General features: G+C 41.9%; 2 protein-coding genes across 3 annotated transcripts in view; one reads left to right on the top strand and one right to left on the bottom strand.

Annotated features, from left to right (window-relative positions):
• Positions 1-670: 670 nt before the first annotated feature.
• LOC106575665 (cyclic nucleotide-gated channel cone photoreceptor subunit alpha) lies at positions 671-7795 on the bottom strand. Of its 2 annotated transcripts, none has more exons than XM_045698610.1 (9): positions 7525-7780; positions 5124-5259; positions 4815-4865; positions 4436-4603; positions 4174-4230; positions 3024-3110; positions 2813-2914; positions 2609-2715; positions 671-2508 (listed from the first exon to the last, which is right to left on the bottom strand). In XM_045698610.1, exons 2-9 carry the CDS (start codon positions 5216-5218, stop codon positions 1136-1138), a joined length of 2040 nt encoding a protein of 679 aa, XP_045554566.1. In that variant the 5' UTR covers positions 5219-5259; positions 7525-7780; the 3' UTR covers positions 671-1135. The 2 variants fall into 2 exon arrangements, with proteins under 2 accessions (XP_045554566.1, XP_045554565.1); XM_045698609.1 differs by having other exon boundaries at positions 672-2508; positions 5124-5262; positions 7525-7795.
• Positions 7796-12850: 5055 nt separating this feature from the next.
• Positions 12851-23389, top strand: part of LOC106575661 (transmembrane protein 131) — a 35857-nt gene continuing 25318 nt past the window's right edge. The window contains 4 exon segments of the mRNA XM_014152280.2: positions 12851-13084; positions 14320-14381; positions 15609-15649; positions 22900-22968. Coding sequence (XP_014007755.2) covers positions 12961-13084; positions 14320-14381; positions 15609-15649; positions 22900-22968 — 296 coding nt within the window. The 5' untranslated portion in view covers positions 12851-12960.

The following is a 23389-nucleotide window of genomic DNA, read 5'->3' as shown; positions in this document are numbered from 1 at the left end:
TCGCGGTTTTGTCTCACCAGGGGTGATGGTCGGATTCGCGTTTATCGTCGAAGGAATGAGCGTTACACCGAGGCCTGTACTCTGGAGCGGGATCGATTTGGAGATGGATGGTCCGTCATGGTCTGGGGCGGTGTGTTACAGCATAATCGGACTGAGCTTGTTGTCATTGCAGGCAATCTCAATGCTGTGTGTTACAGGGAAGACATCCTCCTCCCTCATGTGGTACCCTTCCTGCAGGCTCATCCTGACATGACCCTCCAGCATGACAATGCCACCAGCCATACTGCTCGTTCTGTGCGTGATTTCCTGCAAGACAGGAATGTCAGTGTTCTGCCATGGCCAGCAAAGAGCCCGGATCTCAACCCCATTGAGCACATCTGGGACCTGTTGGATCGGAGGGTGCGGGCTAGGGCCATTCCCGCCAGAAATGTCCGGGAACTTGCAGGTGCCTTGGTGGAAGAGTGGGGTAACATCTCACAGCAAGAACTGGCAAATCTGGTGCAGTCCATGAGGAGGAGATGCACTGCAGTACTTAATGCAGCTGGTGCCCACACCAGATACTGACTGTTATTTTTGATTCTGACCCCCCCCCCCCCCCCTTTGTTCAGGGAAACATTATTCCATTTCTGTTAGTCACATGTCTGTGGAACTTGTTCAGTTTATGTCTCAGTTGTTGAATCTTATGTTCATACAAATATTTACACATGTTACGTTTGCCTTAAATAAACGCAGTTGACAGTGAGAGGATGTTTCTTTTTTGGCTGAGTTTATGTTTGAATCTAGGTATACTTTTGACCAGTGGATGCTGGTGGGAGGAGCTATAGGAGGACTGGCTCATTGTAATGGATGGAATGCAATAAATTGAACGGTATAAAACATGGAAACCACATGTTTGACTGCATTCCATTTATTCCATTGCAACCATTACAATGAGCCAGTCCTCCTATAGCTCCTCCCACCAGCCTTCACTGCTTTTGACTAGTCAACAATACAGTTTATGGTTATAATCCACTTGGATGGAAAGCTATTTAGATCTAACCAGATCTAAATTGTGAGTATGGACTATAGATTTACATTTAAGATACATTTAATGTCTGTGTCTACCAAATATGTAGAGTAGATATTCTGCATGTGATTATTTGTCCTTCATCACCTCATCCATCCCCCTGAGGGGTTTGACCCTGGCCTCCATGTTGCTGATGCGCTGCTTGACCTTGGCCTGGTATGTTGCCCATTCAGCAATCATTCTGGTGAACTTGATCGTCATGACCTCCATGTTGGTTTCCATCGTAAGGACTTTGTTCTCCATTTCTTTGGGGTCGGCCCTGTTTCCCAATTCCTCATCAATGAGGTTGTCTTTCATCAGGATGGCCTTGCCTTTCTCCTCCAGAGCGTACTTGGCGTCAGGGTACTCTGTGAGAGCATCCATCAGGTCGTCTTTAGACAGGGCGAAGAGGTCAGAGTAACCCACGCTCCTGATGTTGGCTGTTCTTCTGTTGCCAGCCTTACTGCCCTTGATGCCCAGGATACTGAGATCTCCGAAGTACGCCCCATCGCTCAGCACACACCACTGTGTGACCCCGTCGTCCGCCACCACAGCCAGCTTCCCTTCTTTGATGATGTACATCTCTCGGCCAATGTCGCCCTTCTTACAGATGTAGTCTCCGGGGCTGAAGACCTGTGGCTGCAGCTTGAGCACAAGCTCGATCAGCAGGCCGGCTTCACAATCCTGGAAGATACGCACTTTCCTTAGCGTCTCCATGTGGACGTTGATGGCAATCTCAGCCTTCAGCTTGTCCGGCAGGTTCTTCAGAACCTCCTTCTCGTCGCAGGTCTTCTTCTCCGTCCACAGGTAGTCAAACCACTTGACCACCCTGGCCTCCAGGACCTTGGAGACCTTACGAAACTCCATGTACTGCTTGATGGAGTCGATCTTGGCCTGGAACTCGGCGCGTGCCGCGTTCATGTTGGAGATCATGGCGCCCACGTTACCGACAATGGTGGCAAAAATCAGCACGCCCGTGAGGAAGTCGGCGACGACAAACAGGTACTCGATGTCTCTGACAGGGGGCGGGGTCTCTCCAATGGTGGTCAGGGTCAGGGTGGACCAGTAGAGGCAGTAGACGTACTTCCTGGACAGCTGGCCCATCTCAGGGTCAGTGATGTTTGGGTACACCCAGGTGTCTGAGCCGAAGCCCAGGAGTTTGGAGAGGGCGTAGAAGACGCAAGCGTTCCAGTGGATGATGATCAGGATGTAAAGCACAAGGTTGCTGATTCTGAAAATGTTGGGGTAGTTTGTCCTGGTTTCCGTTCGGTCAAAGAACTCAAAGAGGCGCGCCATCTTGCCGAGGCGGTTGAATCTGAACTCTGGATTGTTGTAACCGTATGGAATGAAGGCAAGATCAGTAGGTATCATCGATATGATGTCATATTTAAATTGCTTCTGGGCTCGGTAGTGTTCTTTTAGTTTCACTGGGTCCTTCACGAGCAATCCTTGTTCCAGGAAACCTGTTGATGACATTCCAAAGCTTTATCGCAAACACTAAATCGTTAAACAAGGATATGTTATGTCAATTATTTCAACAACCCTAAACAAGAATGGTTTTACCTGTCCTAGATCTCACAAACGTGTCAATGTAATAGATGACATCTGAAGTGTAGTCGAGAACCATCCACAGCATTACATAGTTGGCCTGCAGGTCATTGAAACTTGCCCTGGGAGACAAGCAGAAACACAAGAGTATTGATCATTCACAATTACTCAACAATATCTTGGGAAACCCGAAAACTGGAATTCTAAAGCAGCACACACCTTGGCACCAGAAGCATTAAGTTGTAGAATGCTGGGACAGCTACTATTGTCAGCCATTGGTAGTACATATCTGTGGCGGGGTCAATGATCCACACTTCTTTACTGAAATAAACATAAAATACAAAGCTTTTTCCTCTTAACTTATAATCTGTTTTTTTTTTGTTTATAGATATAAGACTTCCATATAACCATAGAAACTGAATATACTTACGGGGGATCCGGTTTCTTCTCATCCGGTTTCTTATCAGGTGGCTTCGGGGGATCCGGTTTCTTCTCATCCTTCTTTTCGTCTTTTTTTCTGAAAACATTATTTTTCCACACATAATTTTATCAATCTCAATGAAGCATGTACTAACTACAGCACATAACACTATTATACAAGGGGAAAATAAGAGGATTATCTATAGCGGGTGTAATCAACCAAGCCTCGTTCGACCATCCTGATCTCGCAAGCTTACATTCTGTTTTTCTATATGAAGCAGAGGAGGCTGGTGGGAGGAGTGGACGGGCTCATTGTAATGGCTCGAATGGAATGGAGTTAAACATGTGGTTTCCATATGTTTGATGTGTTTGACACCGTTCCATTTATTCCCTGCCAGCCATTAACATGCGCCTGTCCTCCTATAGCTCCTCCCACCAGCCTCCACTGATACGAAGTGAAAAGAAACAAAAGCGCAGCAATCGGGAGGGTGGATCAGGCTAATCAACTGAACTAACGTCACTCTTACAGATTTGTTTGGTGATATTGGATTGTAATGTTCATGGAGGGTGTTATTTGGTTTCAATTAGATTTTCCATTGCATGAAACTATGTGCAATGGTTTATCAAGACCAGAGGGGGGCAGCGTGCTACTGTCGGGTCAAGAGAGTAGTGACAGGTCTCTTGGCTTTCTACTGGTATTTCTTTGTCATTTGTCATTCTTTGTCCTCCAGTATGACATTTATAAAAACAAATATGTTTCTGATCACAATTATGTAACACAAAATACTTTGGAGAGTGACAGGGAACAAAACCATATACAGCTATTTATTTACAAGCATTTTGCTACACCCGCAATAACATCTGCTAAATATGTGTGTGTCACCAATAACATTTGATTTGATTAGATTAGTTACTACCTACATAGTAAATGAAAGGTTCTGAATACTTATGTAAATGTGATATTTCTATTTTTTATTTGTTATAAATCAGCAAAAATGTCTCAAAAACAGTTTTTGCATTGTCATTATGGGGTATTGTGTGTAGATTGATGAGGGGAAAAAAACAACATTAATTTTAGAATACAAAGTTTTATCATAACAAAATGTGGAAAAAGTCAAGGGGTCTGAATACTATCTCAACGCTATAGTTGGTCCACTTACTCATCCTTGTTGTTGCAGTTGTTCATATTGTATGCTGCAAGGGGCCATTGACCATTGCTTGAACAAATATATAAATACACGTGTTAGCTTCAAATCAAATAATCTATTTCAATTAGAAGTCATAATAATTGCAACATGAGAGAAAGAGAAATTGAGCGACACACACACACACACACACACACACACACACACACACACACACACACACACACACACACACACACACACACACACACACACACACACACACACAGGGACTCACTTCCTCCTGCGGACTTGGTCAGAGAGTCTGGTGTTGGACATGCTCTCTGCCCTCCAGGCCTCTCTGAACTCTGTGTGTGACTTCATGGTTGAGTCTAAAGGAAGGGCATCTGAGGGCTGACTACTGTGAGATGACCAGCCCTTCACCAACACCATGAAGCGAGACAGCCTGAGAGAAATGCATTGTAATGTTGTTCAAACAATGTTCAAACATTGAGAAAACAACTATACATGCATTATAAAACAATGAGAAACAACTATACACACATTATAAATTATGAAGGATAAAAAAAACAAAGTCTATTGACTTATTTCCATTGTAGTCCTCAAAATGAGCATAAATGTAAATAATGATATGGAAAAAAGACATCTGCACTGACCTGGACATGCCTCCTGTCCCCGTGAAGGAGGGGTCCAGTTGGTCCTCATGGCTGCAGCGTAGAGAGGACACCAGGAAGAGAGTGTGAGGCCTCCACCATGCTAAAAATATACACTGAAATTGTACTAGCGTGGGACGTGTCAATGTTTGTGTTTCCTGTGTTTGGAGTGTCACTACACTGAAATAAATCATGATCACACAGAACGCTTACTGGCATTCAAAAATGGAGTCTGTGTGTTGTTGGCTCTTCAAAGTAAAAGCTTCAAATCCTAAACTAAACCCAGCTGGTAAAATCTTGTAAAATTCTTACCTGCTGCCACTCTCAATCTGGTCCAGGTTGTCGGGGGTGTTTACCGAACAGCGGCCGTGGCTGGGATAAGACTGCTCTGTGCTGATCTTAGGCATCTTGGTTCACTCTATGGTCCCCAATGCATCAGGCTGGTGGACTGCTGTGAACAGAACAGAATAGTGAGGATACATTAGAGTATACATGTAGGGTTTGATTATTTACATTGTTCACAGTCTCACAAGTCAGAACAACTGTGTGTTAAATATTAAATACACCTACAACTATAACGGAGACATTTCAATGTTGAAGCCTAGAAGTTGAGGCTACAATGTTCATATCAGTAGTTGTTTACCCCCACATTTTATAGTAATGTATCACAACTTTATAAAGTGTATGACTATTTTTCAACGATCTATTCTAGGACAACTCTAGGTCTAGGATGACTCTGTCACTCTCATAGAGGGGAGAAGCATGAATAGGGATTTTAAGGGATGGTGAACCACGTCTCACTGTGGATTTAGAAGGGATTTTTACAGACTTAACAATGGTCTGAGAAGCTGTTCTAGAATAAGGAATGGCTGAGTCTTAAATGTCACACAGGATCAACTCCCTACACTGTCTTCTAAGAAACAAGTGTTTAAAATAAGCACTTGGAAGGGCAAATAGGTTTCAGAGATTACATCTATCTACAGATATACACCTACACTGAGCGTACAAAACGTTAGGAACACTTGCTCTTTTCATGACAGTCTGAAAAGGTGAATCCAGGTGAAAGCTATGATCCCTTATTGATGTCACTTGTTAAATCCACTTCAACCAGTGTAGATGAAGGGGAGAAGATGGGTTAAAGAAGGATTTTTAAGCCTTGAGACAATTGAGACATGGATTGTGTATGTGTGCCATTCAGAGGGTGAATGGGCAAGACAAAAGATTGAAGTGCCTTTGAATGGGGTATGGTAGTAGGTGCCAGGCGCACAGGTTTGTGTCAACTATTGTAACGCTGCTGGGTTTTTCACTCTCAGCAGTTTCCTGTGTGTATCAAGAATGGTCCACCACCCAAAGGACATCCAGCCAACTTGACACAACTATGGGAGGCATTGGAGTCAACATGGGCCAGCATCCCTGTGGAACACTTTCGACACCTTGTAGAGTCCATGCCTCGACGAATTGAGGCTGTTCTGAGGGCAAAAGGGGGTGCAACTCAATATTAGGAAGGTGTTCCTAATATTTTGTACACTCAACGGCTGTATTATTTAATGACATATTCGTATATTTGTGTGTGTGTGTCATTCCGTTTTTATTTGGATACTGTCTTTGTGAATGGACTCATAAATTATTTTACAATTTAAATTCATCCAAACTCTGACTTCATATAGACTGATTCACGATTTTTATGAATCTACATTGTATTGATGAATGTGTGTTGGACTGTACTGACAAATACATTTGCTTAATAACAACAACAAAAAACAAAAATGTGATCTAAAAAAATACGATTTTTCTTGTTGGTCCACAACCACAATGCACGCAAGTGCATTATAGACTCCCACTGAAGTAATGCTTTGCTTTCCAAAGCGTTACATGCAAATGGTTTGGTGTATTGACATGACCTGCCCATAGTATGCCGTGTGTGATGTCTTTGAATGGCCCTGTCTGAACCTCAAATTGAACAATTAAATGAAACACGAGATTAGAGAAATAATACATACAGTAGTAAGTATTATTCTGCGCAACATGTTTTATTTGTAATTAAAGAAAAAAAATATTGAAATGGAATATGTATTCGTGCTTTTTTTAAAATGTCAAATAACGGATTAACACGCATTCAATCTAACATTTTACAACCTGCATGCAAGGAATAATTAATTAATTAATCCACACATTTTACAACACTTTCGGGTAGGCTACATCTCTACTGTTAAGAATTACGAAGGAATCCAATTTATTGACCTTTCCCCTTTCAGAATGTTTGATGTTTCCAATGTTTCCAATGTATCTATAATTTATGTTAACATGTCTTTATGGTTGATTATAAATTATTTCATCAGCTGGTGATAATAATACAAATCTGCCATAAAGGTTAGAATAAGGCCTACATCTAGTTGTCATTTTTTTCATTACATTTTCAAACTTTGAGTTAATTCATTGTGATTTAATTTAGTTGTTTAGTTCATCCTATTTTTAACACAGTATTCTGCTTAATGTGATCTAATCAGAACGTCCTCACAAATTGCCTTACCAAGTAGCCATAGATGCTTGGATCTATCCTTCATTGTTGGTCCCGATTAAATTTAGGCTATACGAAAACATTTTATCTAGCTATAACATTTGATGAATCATATATTATTTGCAACAATACGGATAAATCAGTTATTTCTTTAGACTACCACACAATTTGTGCACATCTCTAGTCTAAATGTACCTGAATATAGTTTAGGGAAGGATAGTCCTCAAGCAAATGTCTTCGTCAAAGGAACTTTCGATGTGATATAATCCCATGTTTTCCTCCTACGCATCATAAGGTACACAAACGTTGTCAAATCATTAATTCCTCGGTAGACACGCCTTACATTACTTTCAAACGATATACTACTGAACACAACGACTTGGAATTATATTTCAGCACCGAGGCCAACGGACAGCTCCCCCTGTGTCCTTTATTACCCAAGCAGCCTTCTTTAAACCGTAACGCACTTCCGTCACCTTCATGAAGTCATTAACTGCTTGGGGGAAGAAGAGAGAGAAGGGAGGGGTCTGTGAGCGCCACCGCTTGCTGCGAAGTGAAGTTTCTACAACGTTTAACGACTACCACATAAGGGCAGTATTCTTTTAGTGTTGTAATTTTTGCCATTAGCCTACAGTTAGGTAAGAAAGTACTTGTTCAGGTGGTGAAGTCATATCATTTATCATTAGATGTTATCTGAAACAAAGGGATGTAGTGCAACAGAGTCCTTGCAATGAGCCCTAAATGTCAGCCACCCCTGGACCAGATGTCAGCTCTTCCACCAGGTTCGACTAAACAAGGTTCGAGACCAGTTTGCCATAAGTGCATGGTCATGAGAGCATATTAAGAAGGAAGACGGATTTACTCTTTGGCTCCAGTGAATAATAGAGCAGGAGTCAGAAGGATGAGATGAACTGGGGCTTAAAGAGGCTTAAAAGCTCATAGTCCATTAGAAATGTAGAGCGTAGCTCATACTCACCCCCTCTCCCTGCCTTCTTGAAAATGAGTCCCTAGACTCCCACTTAGCAACACTGCTCCTCTGTTGGGACTGAAAGAGGTGCTATGTGTTGCTCCTCACCTGCATAATAACAGATAACAAGAAACGTCCCCTACCAGATTGGATAAGTGGTCGAAATATCCTGTAAATTCCACCTAGCCTATCAGAGGGCAAGGTGAAAATATTATAATATTCCAGACAACTATCCACTCCATTCATATCTACACAAGTGTCTTGTGGTTAGTGGGTAGGTGTCGATTTAAGACTGGGTGATTGGTATTGTGTCGTATCAGGCACGTAGTTTACCTACAGTTTACAAATACAGGAAGAGCCAAGTGCCCTTTTCTGCCCTTAGCTTGGTAGGACACAGTTGGCTCTCTTCTTTCCTTCAGCACAGCCTGGGCCATGAGCTGCTGTGAGATGTCACCGATGTTCAGAATGTCTCACCCACTAGGCTGCTCTACTGCATGGCCACAGAGGCCCCACCCACCTGGGAAAAGAGGAGAAGACACAGGGGAAATCCTCCGTCCTTCATCTGTAGAACAGAAGCTCTAATCTTAGATTTAAGATTGTTCAGACAGTGTTTCTTCACTACCACAGCTATAAATACTTATCAAGGGCTCAGAAATAAACATTGAATTAACAGTCATTAATAAAAGGCTAATTCTGTCCAACAACAATTACAGAAACTGCATGACCTGTCCTGTTGGTTGTGAGATGTAGGTGTTTACTGGCCATACAACGTTAGATAATGGGCCAGAAAAGTGATTGTGTGACTGTGGGACATGCATTCGTACCAGGCACCCTCTTCAAGTAGTAGACTAAATCTACACTGATGTAATATTAGAGGCATAGATGGAGGTTCAGAGTCCATAGACTGAAATTGTCTTGAAGTCTTTTTGTTTGTGTTTTATTTGTCTTTACGTTTGAATCTTGTGTACTCCAAAAGCCTCCTTGTGGCCAGACTGCAGTCACTGTCACTGTGGGATTAGTACTTACAAAGGAGATTGCCTCTAATCTTTTGATGGTATTTGGACATTCACGAGAGAGGCAATGACAACTGCAGTCAGCAGGGAAGAAGTTAACAAGAAGAGTCTTCAGGGTGTTCTTCAGGGTCTCCCACAATACAGTTTATCAAAATATCCAAATGTATCCTAATATGGAGGAGCCACTTCCTTTTCTCTCACATGAGAAATCATTGATCTTGTGAGATTGTGTATGTAACCATGATACCAATGATTCACTCCATCCTTGGCGTCATTGTCAATGTGCTGAGGGATCAATTAAAAATCTCTTTGTGCTGGAATAAACAGGCCAATACAAATCATACACTGCTGTCCTGGAGCATTTCCTAGTATGACCTGGAGTATTTCCTAGTATTTCCATATATTTCAGTTTATTAGGTAAACCCATCTAGTACTGGGTCGGACCCCTCTGCCTCCAGAACAGCCTGAATTCTTTGGGACATGGAAACGTTGCTCAATGGGACCTAACGTGTGCCAGGAAGACATTCCCCAAACCATTACACCACTGCCACCAGCCTGTAACGTTGACACCAGGCAGGATGGGCGATGAACTCATGCTGCTTTTCGCCAAATCCCGATTCTGCCATCAGCATGACGCAACAGGATCTGGGATTTGTCGGACCAGGCAATGCTTTTCCACTCCTCAATTGTACAGTGTTGCTGATAGTGTGCTCACTGGGGCTGCCTCTTCTTGTTTTTAGCTGATAGGAGTGGAAACAGGTGTGTGACAAGAACCGAGGAGTTGTGCGTTCCGAGATGCCTGTACTGCGCCTTTATTTGCCTGTTTGTGGCCAGCCTGTTAGCTTGCACGATTCTTGCCGTTCTTCTTTGATCTTTCATCAACAAGTTATTTTCCTCCACAGGACTGCCGCTGACTGGATGTTTTTTGTTTCTCGCACCCTTCTCGGTAAATCCTAGACACTGTCGTGTGTTAAAAGCCCAGGAGGCCGGCCGTTTCTGACATTCTGGAACTGGCATGCCTGGCACTGATGATCATACCACGCTCAAAGTTGCTTAGGTCACTAGTTTTGCCCACTAACGTTCAATCGAACAGTAACTGAATGCCTCGATGCCTGTCTGCCTGCTTTTTATAGCAAGTCACATCCACATGACTCACTGTCTGTAGAAGCCAACCATTTTTGTGAATGGGGTGGTGTACCTAATAAACATCCCTACACATGGGCTACGCACATAAGACCCCATATGTGTTAACCAAACCACACATTCAAAGACTCAAAGGACACACATCAGGGAACTAAGACATTCATAGTAAAGTCTCTGTATAATACCCCAGATATAATAATACATTTGATTTGGCAGACACCTTTCAGGACACTCATGGACATCTTACATTAAAATGCCTACATAAAATCTAGTGCATATCCTCAGCCAGATCTAGACAGGACTGTTAACATGAGAGGATGTAAATTGGGATGAGTGAAGAGGGCATGGCTTTTCCTTTGGGTTTCTTCATGTTATCTCATAGGCTCAATCCACTTTTGCAGGTTTAGTAAAATGGAAAGACCCAGTGTCACGACCGTCGTATGAATAATTGGACCAAGGCGCAGAGTGAGTAGAGTTCCACATTTTAATGATAGTGAAACTACCAAAACAACACATATATAACAATCGTGACCTACATAGGCACTCATACAAAACAATATCCCACATCGCAGGTGGGAAAAAGGACACACTAAGTATGATCCCCAATTAGAGGTAACGATTATCAGATGCCTCTAATTGAGAACCATACACACACACCAACATAGAAATATAATACCTAGAAACCCCCCTAGTCATGCTCTGACCTAAAACACCATAGAGAACCCAGAGGGCTCTCTATGGTCAGGGCGTGACACACAAGGTAGGTCAGGGGTGGCCAACCGTCCTCCTGGAGAGCTACAGTACTGGGTGTCTGTAAAACAACAACCATTTGTTAGATATTATGCTTCATTGTTGGCTCACCTATTAATTTATTTTAAAATTTTATACAGATGGCTGGTCATAAAGTTTAACATTTGTGGCATAATATAAATTATTATGATGAACAAAACATTTGAGCTTTTTTTCACTGAGGATCAATCAAATTCATAATCTGTTATCTACATAATCTGTTATCTACATAATCTGTTATCTACATAATCTGTTATCCACTTGCCCTGTGCTGTAAAGCCTAACCCATCACCATCCTGTATGTCTCCAGCAGTGGAGACTGCTGAGAGGACGAGGGCTCATAATAATAGCTGGAATGGAGCATAATGGCTGGAATGGATACCATTCCAGTCACTCAATTCCCACTAGCGGTTCTGGGGGGGCAGTGCTCCTGTGACAACAATTCTGGACCCCCTTGTGGCCCCCCTAAATGTGGAGAATGAAATAATTTTTACATAACAGATTTTTGCTATCTTTCTTTTTTTACATCCGTTATTAATGTAACTGGCCCCTCTAACAGTACAACTGGCCCCAGCTTTGCGCCCCCAGTTGGAATGGTCGAGAACTGCCATTGTCAATTCCAACCATTGTAATGAGCCGTCCTCCCTTCAGCAACCTCCACTGGTCTCCAGGCAGTTGTTTATTCTATTGTGTTGTGGGTAAACGCAACAATAATTGCTAAACCCATGTGCATTTCTAATTGCTTAACCATCTTTCGCTTCACTCCATTCACACCACTGGGTCCCTGATCTGCCCTACTAACTGTGCAGTTGTCAAGGTAGAGGAACACCTTTGTGTCCTGGGGGGCCTGTATTATCTCCCCTAGGACCCAGCACTAGGGCATACGGACCTTGCACGGAAAACAATTGGCCATATATCAGCAAAACAAATTGAATGTCTGCATGCTGATTGTTGCTCCCTTCAAATAAACTCAGGGAAGGAGTCACAAATGGTATGAAGTACATTTACTTTAGTGTATTAAAGTGTGTCATACATTATAACTTGGATTTGATGGTGTCATTGGGTTATGGTGTCATTTGGGTCATACAAATATATTGTGAATGTGTTTTTCCCCATTCTCGCTAACTTTATTTTGGGATATTGAAATTTGATTGGGAAATGATGTAGCATTGCTGCCCTCTGGAGTTGAAATGTATTATTCCACTTTGATCTTCACCCATCAATTTAATGAAAAGCAACGCGTAAGGATGATAATCAGATATTCATAATTGATTAGTAATGCCTGACCTGTGTCTATAAATTCCTGTTTGTCATGTGAACTGATAGAGAGGGTGGCTGCTAAGAGAATAAAGACACGGTATACATAGCGCCAGTCAAGTTTTAACTAAACGTTAAACAGTTCACTGCTATAATACAAATAAAGAGACATCTATGAAGTCTAGAACTGCTGATAAAAAATATTATGTATGAACCTGGAACGTAACTTTTATGACTGTTGCATGTGAAATAGATTATAGAAATGAAGGATGTAAAAACACTAAAACGTGTGATAAGGTCGAGGGGCAAAGACCAAAGTACTTGCTCTTGTGCTGTTGCCAAGTGCCAACTGCACTGTTCACAGTGTCCACAAAGTTTCCTCGTGTCACTGCTTGCCAGTTCTTGCGCTCAATGTTTATAGCTAGGAGCACACGATCATAGTGATGCAGTCAGAGCAGAAGAATGGCGCAAGCAGAAAGAACACCGAGTTTCCTTCACTTGCCAGTGAGGGGAAAAACGTCTTGTTTCGGATATCTTCGGGTTTTATTTTTTGCACTTTTTCATATAGCTCAGGCAAATAAACAAGGTTTGTATTTTTAGTTGTCATTTTTTTCGCTACATTTAGCCAGCAAGTGTACTATTGCTAGCTAGTAAGCTAGCAAGCTTAGCTACCGTTAACGACCTAACGTTAGCCTGTGTTCAAGACTAGAGCCAAGGTGTCCAGTGATTGAGGGGGGTGTCGGCTTGTATTTGGACTGGCTTAGTAAAGGACATGGCTCAATAGCTAAATGTAATACTTGGTTGCATTATGACCAAACTAGTTAGTTAATATATTCACACATTCCTAACCAGTTCAGTCGCTTCTTTTAACGTGTCGGTAACGTCGTTAGCCAAGCTAGCTAAGGTGGCCCTTGAGATTTCAAGCAGTAACGTTTGCAAACTAACGTAGCTAGCTCAATTGTTTTGCTAGCTCCAGTCATGTTTCACAGAATATCCTGAATTTAGCTAGTTAACGTAATCATTTTGGATATCTATCGCTAGTCCTGAGTAACTTGTCATCAACCTTCACGTAGCTAACGTTAGTGCTTGTCACACTGGTTTAGCTGTTCTTTTTAAACCAGGAAATAAGTGGTATTTTTAGTTTGTCAAGACCGACAAGTTCAAGTTCATTTATTTGTCATTTACATATAAGCTACACATTATATACATCATGGACTGGAGTACAGTGCAACAAAATGCTTACTCATCATAGGTGTGTTCATTTAGCAGGTTAGCGTTTTTTCTTAGTGGTTTGGTTTGCTAACAAGCTATCTAGCTAGCTATCCTAGTAACGTTATGTTTCGTGCAGTCAGAATTAAGGCCATTCCTCACTAGGATTCAACAACACAGTAGCTAGCTAGATGGCTACAGTTGTTTAGGGAAGTATTCGTTTGCTAGTACACCTTCCCATATCCAATGAACTGTAACTTTGAAAAATAAAAATGTAGCCCTATAGCTAGGGTGAAAAGGAGAACTCTTTCCACCAGCAGTTTCAATATGTGAAGCAGTGGTGGGTTGAGTTTAAATGCCACAGTTGAAATGCTTCCTGTCTAAAGTATGGTTGTTTCCTGCATTGCTGAACATAATCATGACATGTTTAAGCAATGCACTGAAAATGGTGACCTATATGCACACTTAACACACCCTACCAATAACAGAGACATGGATATTTTCATCTGTTTTCTGCTCTGTTTACGGTTCTCAAGTCAACTCTGCCACTTCCTGCAGAATGTAATTATGGGGGGGTCTTTTAATAACTGTTGACAAATTGTGTCTCCACAGCATTCATCCAATCAGACACAATCTTAGAGGTACTTCACTTTGGTGAGGGAGGCCTCTTGCAGGTAAGACACAGTTTCCTTACACTCCCCTCCTAGCGTGGTCACATGACCCTCCCTATACAACATGCACAGCTGAACACACTATCACGCTACTATGTAGTTACTCAGTAAACACGAGGTGAATAGCAGCCTGTGAAATCAAGTATAATCGCTGTAAAAATTAAGATGAGAGCAGTATCTTCTCAAAGCTGTAACTTTCACTTTCTCTGCTATGTATTTTTACCCACATAGTCTGTGGTTAGCCTTTATCAGGTCTCCTTGGTCGTGTGCTGTTCACTGTTTCACATGAAACAAACGACAGACAGGACTTCTGTGAGATGTCCAAAAGGACATTATTTACAGTGATACTACCCAGATATCATAGTTTACAAACATGTCACTGTTATAGAGGCTAGCTAGCTCTGGTCAGCCCGGCGGGGTCAGCACATCTTTGTATCCACTGTCCATCCCACATGTCACTGCTCTGAAAGTCAGTCACTCCTCCTCTCTCCACCACTGTTCACCTGAGCACCTCGCCTGCCTGTGCTGATTGGCCTTAACAGAGCAGTTGAGGGCTCAACTTATTTAAACCCCCTGTAGAGTGTTTGCATAGTAGATAAACATCCCCTCTTTATCTATGATCAAATAGGCCTAGAATTGCAAACAAGTTGAGGGAATGGTAAGAAACAACAGGTAGACTGCCACCACTTCACAGGTTAAATGGTCCTAGATGAACAAGGGCAGTAGTTGTGTAAATAGAGATGATGCATAAACATGGCAAAGGCCGGTTTGATTGAAGGAGGTCCATAGTCAGAGACGTTAAGCTTTTGCTGGTTTTGATGCTTGAATCACTGTAGTGCAAAATATGATTTTTCAATTAGCAGTGAGGTGGATATAGAGTTAATACAGCACATTCTGACTCCAATGCAAAATGGGCACCAGTCTTGGGTTCAATTAATGGGTGTCAAAGGCCTTTGTGTGGAAACACATCTGTTTGACTGCTGTTATAAAACAAAATTACATCATCATGTCAGTACTGCTCAAATTTGCATGCTTCAGCACGTCTTACTTTCTTATTTGCCTACGACTTTCTGCATCTAGACTTGGTTTGTTTGTTCTGATGATATCATTAGGAGTGGGATAACTTTCTTTTTGTTCCTACATTTCGAGCCGTGTCATGTCAGACTAGAGCTATGGAGATCGCCTGCTGCTCATCTGCTCACCTGACATGGATTTTTCTTTGTTTTACAGATAGAGCCTGACCTTCACCTGGGTTCATATCATCAAAAAAGGTATGATGTATATCTTTTTTATTATCTTTGAATGCACCTATGACTGTCTCTGAGAGAACTATATTTGTTGTTGCAGGCCATAATGACTGTAAACACTTAATTCATTAAACGTCCTTATGTAACACCAGTCGTACCTAGATAGACTCTAAATGGGAGGGTAAACCCTGGCATTAGAATCACATCTCTACTCAGCTTATCTATGCCTGAGTTTTTATGGCTGCTAGCCAATTCCATATGTAGCGGCTTGGCTTCGTAGGAGACTGATCCTCCGTTTGCCACACCTTGTTCTCATTTCCATCAACATAGTCATGCTCTTGGAGGTGGGGCTGGTTAGCTGGCTGCTGGGAGGTGGAGCTGGTCGACTGGCTGCTGGGTTTCACTGGAGGTAGACGACGGGAGGGTGTGGGTCTGTGTGTGTCCTAGTCACTATGGAGACAGTGGAGGGATGTTAAGAGTTTTCAGGAGGCTCAATCAGAGCCCCCCTGCATCAAGGCAGTGTTAGGATCACATCGGGAGGGGACTGGGTTTACGTAGCATGTGGACAGACATCATCGTTAAAAGAGAGAAGTGGATTGTGAATACGTTCCCCCTTTTATACCTCGGTTATGAAGCTTTCAGCCAAACTAGGTGGCAGTTCGCTACACTTAACCTTGGTGGCATTTAGAAGAACCGGTCTGAAACATGTTAATCCTCTTGAATAATCAGTGTGTCCTGCCTTGCATTCCTCAGGCCAGGTTAACTGTCAACCTCAGCCAATCAGGTTTCTCCAGATCAGAGGCCTGTCTCTTTCCTTAAGTAAACACACACACAGGTGAACCTAACAGGCTTCCAGGGATTGTTTGGCAATCTGTGTGTTTCTGTGCTAGGGTCACAAACTAACTCAATCTGCACAGTGCACTCCACACCGGCGGCACACGCCCATCAGGCGGCACACGCCCATCAGGCGGCACACGCCCATCAGGCGGCACACGCCCATCAGGCAGAAGTACATGTGGCATGACATAATAAGTCGGTCAGATCATCATGAGAACCACATCAGAAAACATGGATGGGGTGGAAGGCCACAGTGCAGCACGTCATCGTGGCGATTGTCAACATCAGCAGGGTTTCTTTCCCATGACGTTGTGTGTGCCCTAGGTCTGTTTTGGTGTAAAAATCTATTAGTGTAAAAATAGCCAAAGCACAGGCCTTGGTTAGGATATTTGAGTGCTTCTCTCCAGGGCTTTAGTGGCTCCTTCACGTGAATCTATTTGGTCTGAAAGTGTCTCGCTCCATCTTTTTCACTCTCCTTCATCAGCTCTGAAACTGAGACTATTATGGTGGATGGGATCATGTGAGTTTTAGTAAGTTTCACAGAGGGATCTCCTCTCAGTATTTACTGTTTTCTACATTGTAGAATAATAGAGAATGTTAAAACTATGAAATAACATGTGAAATCATGTAGTAACCAAAAATCTTTAAAAACTCTAAATATATTTGAGGTTCTTCAAAGTAGCCACCCTTTGGCTTGATGACAGCTTTGCACACTCTTGGCATTCTTTCAACCAGCTTCACCTGGAATGTTTTTTCAACAGTCTTGAAGGAGTTCACACATATTCTGAGCACTTGTTGGCTGCTTTTCTTTCACACTCTGCAGTCCTCATTTGGGTTGAGATCGGGTGATTGTGGAAGCCAGGTCATCTGATGCAGCACCATCACTCTCCTTGGTCAAATAGCCCTTATACAGCCTGGAGGTGTGTTTTGGGTCATTGTCCTGTTGAAAAACAAATGATAGTCCCACAAGCCGTAAACCAGATGGGATGTCGTATCGCTGCAGAATGCTGTGGTAGACATGCTGGTTAAGTGTGCCTTGAATTCTAAATAAATCACTGTCACCAACAAAGCACCATCACACCACCACCTCCATGCTTCAAGGTGGGAACCACATATGCAGAGATCATTCGTTCACCTACTTTGCGTCTCACAGAGACATTGCGGTCTAATGTCCATTGCTTGTGATTTTTGGCCCAAGAGAGTCTCTTCTTATTGGTGTCCTTTAGTAGTGGTTTCTTTGCAGCAATTCGACCATGAAGTCCTGCTTCACGCAGTCTCCTCTGAACAATTGATGTTGAGATGTCTGTTAATTGAATTCTGTGAAGCATTTATTTGGACTGCAATCTGAGGTGCAGTTAACGCTAATGAATTTCTCCTCTGCAGCAGAGGTAGCTCTGGGTCTTCCTTTCCTCTAGCGGTCCTCATGAGAGCCAGTTGCATCATAGCGCTTGATGGTTTTTGCGACTGCACTTGAAGAAACTTTCAAAGTCCTTGACTTTTTCCGGATTGACTGACCTTCATGTCTTAGAAATGACAGTCCATCATTACTTTCTTTGCTTATTTGAGCTGTTCTTGCCATAATATGGACTTGGTCTTTTACCAAATAGGGCTATCTTCTGTATACCACCCCTACCTTGTCACAACACAACTGATTGTCTCAAATGCATTAAGAAGGAAATAAATTCCACAAATGAACTTTTAACAAGGCACACCTGTTGAGTAGGTGTGTCAACTTTTGACTGGTACTGTGTGTATATATATCTCTCACACACACATGTTGCCAAAATGCAATCTGGGTAACTATTTTTAATCCTATGTTGATAGTTAATGTACCAATTATATGACAATGGAACAACACACAACATTCAGATTTTACTGACTTACAGTTAATTTAAGGAAATCGGTCAATTGAAATACATTTATTTGGACCAAATATATGGATTTCACCAGACTGGGAATGCAGTTGTGAGGCCTGTTGGACGTACTGCCAAATTCTTTAACCTCTTGGGGCTAGGTGGGACGCTAGCGTGCCACCCGTGGTGCACTCCATCAACAGCAGGTGCATTTCAAGAGCGGCAAATTTGAATCCAAATAAATGTCAAAATTCAAATTTTTCAAAAATACAACTATGTTACACCATTTGAAAGATAAACATCTCCTTAATCTAACCACGTTTTACGATTTCAAAAAGGTTTTACGGCGAAAGCATAAATTTAGAGTATGTTAGGACAGTACATTTACAAGAGTTGTGTGTAATGTTTTGTCAAGTCAAAGACAGGGTCACCAAAACCATAAAACCAGCTAAAATGATGCACTAACCTTTTACAATCTCCATCAGATGACACTCCTAGGACATTATGTTAGACAATGCATGCATTTTTAGTTCTATCAAGTTCATATTTATATACAAAAACAGCGTTTTACTATGGCATTGATGTTGAGGAAATCGTTTCCCTCCAATAACCGGCAGTCAAGTCAGCGTCAGAAATTAAATAATTAAAATTAGAAAACATTGGTAAAATATTATATTGTCATTTAAAGAATTATAGATTTACATCTCTTGAACGCAATCAACTTGCCAGATTTAAAAATAACCTTACTGGGAAATCACACTTTGCAATAATCTGAGCACTGCGCCCAGAAAAATACGCGTTGCGATACAGACTAGACGTCATGTTGGGGAGATCTAAAATCGAAAATACTATGTAAATAATCCATTACCTTTGATTCTCTTCATCAGATGTCACTTCCAGGTATCACAGGTCCATAACGAATGTAGTTTTGTTCAAAAAAGCTCATCATTTATGTCCAAAAATCTCCGTCTCGTTAGCACATGATGTAAGCCAGCCGGACTTCTCGTCATGAACGAGGGGAAAAAATATATTTCCGTTCGTTCAAACATGTCAAACGTTGTATAGCATAAATCATTAGGGCCTTTTTTAACCAGAACATGAATAATATTCAAGGTGGACGAATGCATACTCTTTTATAACATATTGGAACGAGGGTACCCAACATGAAGTAGCGCGCCAGGTGTCTAATGGGACATCACCGTTCCATGGCTCTTGTTCGGTCAGATCTCCCTCCAGAAGACTCAAAACACTTTGTAAAGGCTGGTGACATCTAGTGGAAGCAATAGGAAGTGCCAAAATATTCCTAAACCCCTGTGTTTTTCAATGGGATAGGTTTAAAGTCAATACAACACATCAGGTATCCACTTCCTGTCAGAAAATGTCTCAGGGTTTTGCCTGCCAAATGAGTTCTGTTATACTCACAGACACCATTCAAACAGTTTTGGAAACTTTAGAGTGTTTTCTATCCATATATAATAAGTATATGCATATTCTAGTTACTGGGTAGGATTAGTAACCAGATTAAATCGGGTACATTTTTTTTATCCAGACGTGCAAATGCTGCCCCCTAGACCCAACAGGTTAAAGCGACGTTGGAGGCCGCTTATGGTAGAGAAATTAACATTACGTTCTCTGGCAACAGCTCTGGTGGACATTCCTGCAGTCAGCATGCCAATTGCATGCTCCCTCAACTTGAGACGTCTGGGGTGTTATGTGACAAAACTACACGTTTTAGAGTGGTCTTTTATTGTCCCCAGCACAAGGTGCACCTGTGTAATGATCATTCTGTTTAATTATCTTCTTGATATACGTCAGGTGGATGGGAGAATTTTGACAAAGGAGAAATGCTCAGTAACAGGGATGTAAATTAATTTGTGCACACAATTTGAAAGAAATAAGCTTTTTGTGCATATGGAACAGTTCTAGGATCTTTTATTTCAGCTCATGAAACATGGGACCAACACTTTTTTATTTTTTTATTTTTTACATGTTGCATTTTATTTTTATGTATTCATTCTGATAGACCCTAATAGCAACAGCTCATATTGATGCCAATGGAGTCCCCTCACACCTCCCTCTCTGTTCACCTTTGTCCTCTTAGTTGACTTGATTCCTCTCCATTGTTTGTGTAAACATCCCTAAGGGCAATTACGTTCATAGCTCTCTTATCTAGAAGTTTTGGGTTATACCAGTGCTTAGATTGGAGGAAGTTGGTATAACCCAGTTGACGGAAGTGATGTCCCAAAGGTATAGAAATTCATTTAATTATAAAATGAAATGGAATGGCATTGAATGCTCTCTCTGCATAAAGTGAATTGCTTGAAGAGCAAGGAATTCAATTGAGAGATCAATACAAATGGAAAATAAGGTGGTGAATGGATTTTGTAGCGGAAATGTACGCTGTTAGTTATTGTATGCATGTGCCTTTTTAAAGTCTGACTTGATAATGAAGGTCAATGTCCAGACTCCAGGGCAGCATGTGTGTATGAGGATGCAGGCGGTGCTCAGAAGAGCCTTATGTTGTGGTTATTGTCTGGTACGGCTGCAGGTGCCTGTTCTTTTACACACCGGAGTGTCTGGTCTACTGTTTCTAACAGCTGAGATGCCGTGTTTGCTCTTTGTCATTAGTCTCTGAAGATTATCTCACAAATGGTTTATCAAGACACAACTTTTCCAGCACTACAGATTTAGCAAAGTTCTGCTTTTGCTATTTAGATCAGTTTCGATTCAGTTGAAAGAGCCCCCATGGTTAACTTTTATTTAACCTTTATTTAATATGCAAGCCTGGCAATTTTCCTTTCACTTTGACTTGAGGTTTCTGTCCACAACACCAAGGACTGATTGACCACCAAAAGCATGAAATAACACAACGGCTTATGTATTTCCTCTCCAGATGACTAGTTGTGTTCAGCTTGTAAATAGTTGTTATTCATTGTCTAGTCAGCATCGTGTTGAGGCCAAGATTAGATTTAGTAACACGTGGTTAATCTGTTTTCTTAATTTTATTAACCTTTCTCCGTTTTATTTTTGTCTTTCCGTTGCTTAGGCGTCACACCAGTTATTATATATAATGCAATAGGTGTCTATTTATCATGGTTCCACCTCTTCTGGCTAGCAGCCAGTATCATTAGCTTTCTTTTACATTTCTCTACAATATGCAGAAGATTCATTATCAGATTCACTTTAAGTTCTCTAGACAATCTCTATAATAGGCAGAAGAGACTTTTGCGTTGTTCAGTTGCTTAGTTGGAACAGGAAATGGCTTGTGGCTTTTTAGTCACGATGCTGACTGACGATGCATCTGTTCCTTTTTTGATAGGCTAAACTTCGCACCTCTCCTCCACCCACGGCGAACTAACACCGCCAAGCGTCCCATCTATCTGCTGACATAGTTTTTTTTAAGCATTCAGTCTACATCAGAAGTTGGCCAATGCACGCCACGCAGAAAGGCAATGTCTTAGTATTTGCATTTTGAAACCTCAAGAATTTAGAGTGAGTGATTGGCTGTTACACAGGGGCCTTTTTCAGTCAGTCAGTGGCCCATTATGACCATTTAAACAACACATTATGTGGCTTTGTTTGTACTCTGAAGCTATAGGGGGAAAACTACAGGGAATTTACCTCTGTTTACATTATAAATAATATGATCTACAATTAATATAGGCTGAACACCGTCTGCATTGTTCGCCACCTGCAAATGTATGTTCAAACGCAGTTATAAACGCTGCAAAATGCAGGAGTGGAGGAGTCATTCTGAGAGAGGTATGGTTGGTTGTAGAGCTCTGTAAACACACAAACACACACATAGACAGAGGGGTGTGTGTGATTTACCCAGCTGAAGGTCAATCTCCCATAGCCACATTAAGAGCATATGCAGTTATTTTCCGCCTCACTCTCTTAGAACACACAAGACCACAGTAGTAGCACAACTAAGTTCTAATGTACAACTATGACTTCATAGAATTCATTTGTATTCTAAGTGTAGGCCTTGGAAACCAAGGAATAATAAAAACATATATTCCTTGTTGCACTCCAACTTAAGAAGCAAATGAGTTCCTGACGTTGCATAACATTGGTCATGGCTCCACAGTGACACCTTTTTATGACTTGCCTGTGTGCTGTCGGCTTATACGTGTTGTTCAGTGAAGTCATACTGTCTGTGGCATGTGCAGGGAGCGGTTTCCCTTTTGGGTGCCTTATTTCTCATTCAAAGATCTTGTTTGTCTGAGCTGAATACACATGCAATGACACATCTGTTTAATGCATATCTCTGACTTCAATTATCTTTGCAAAAACTATTTTTGGGGGAAATTACAATATGTAGTCATAGTCAGTCAAAATTATATAAGGGAAGCAACCTTGCAGTAGATGACTTGTTTTTGCAAAGCAGGTTTGGCAGGTTTCCTGTCTTGTTTTGGCTGTTGCCCTGAGCTTTTACATGTTAACCTGATTTGCGTTACACACACAAACACTCCTCCTGGAACATGAGCGTTAGGCAATAGGAAGTAGGACTGCAGCATGGATGAAAAGCCGTCCTTGTTTCCCTTCTCTTCCTCACTATGGTTCCTGTTTTTTCTCCCACAGCTCACCCTTACAGAGAGGGAACAGCAGGCCCATACGCTTTGAGCCGCCAATGCTGGACTTCCATGAACAGTGAGTTAACTTCCTCTACCTACAGATATACCTGCAAGTAACCTAGCGCTTAGAGCGTTGGGCCAGTAACCGTGAAGGTAGCTAGTTTGAATCCCCAAGCCAACAAGGTGAACCATCTGTCAGTGTGCCCTTGAGCAAGGCACTTAACTCTAATTGCTCCTGGGTCACCATTGATAATGGCAGACCCTGGCCGTGACCCCACTCTCCGAGGGTGTCTCACCCCACTCTCCGAGGGTGTGTCAGGGAGAGTTGGGATATGTAACAAAAACACATTTCCAATTCAAACGTGTTTAACATAGGGCTGGGTGGTAGACCGTATTTTCCTATATACCGGTATTTATGCACGGACCGGTTTGGGTGTTTACTCTACCTTCTATAAATGTATTTGAATGTTTGGTTTGTTAAATGTGATACGCCGTGT

The sequence above is a fragment of the Salmo salar genome, chromosome ssa17, assembly GCF_905237065.1.
Source record: "Salmo salar chromosome ssa17, Ssal_v3.1, whole genome shotgun sequence".
Lineage (NCBI taxonomy): Eukaryota > Metazoa > Chordata > Actinopteri > Salmoniformes > Salmonidae > Salmo > Salmo salar.
The sequence above is the reverse complement of the archived record's forward strand: the minus strand, read 5'-3'. Positions and strand labels throughout refer to the sequence as shown.

Bases quoted from the DNA above. Each gene is read 5' to 3' on its own strand.
- LOC106575665 (XM_045698609.1), bottom strand. From the start codon at position 5,218: ATGCCTAAGATCAGCACAGAGCAGTCTTATCCCAGCCACGGCCGCTGT. The intron at 4,604-4,814 runs GTCAGTGCAGAT...CATTTCTCTCAG, and splicing joins GGGACAGGAGGCATGTCCAG to GCTGTCTCGCTTCATGGTGT. The intron at 2,915-3,023 runs GTAAGTATATTC...TGTTTATTTCAG, and splicing joins GAGAAGAAACCGGATCCCCC to TAAAGAAGTGTGGATCATTG.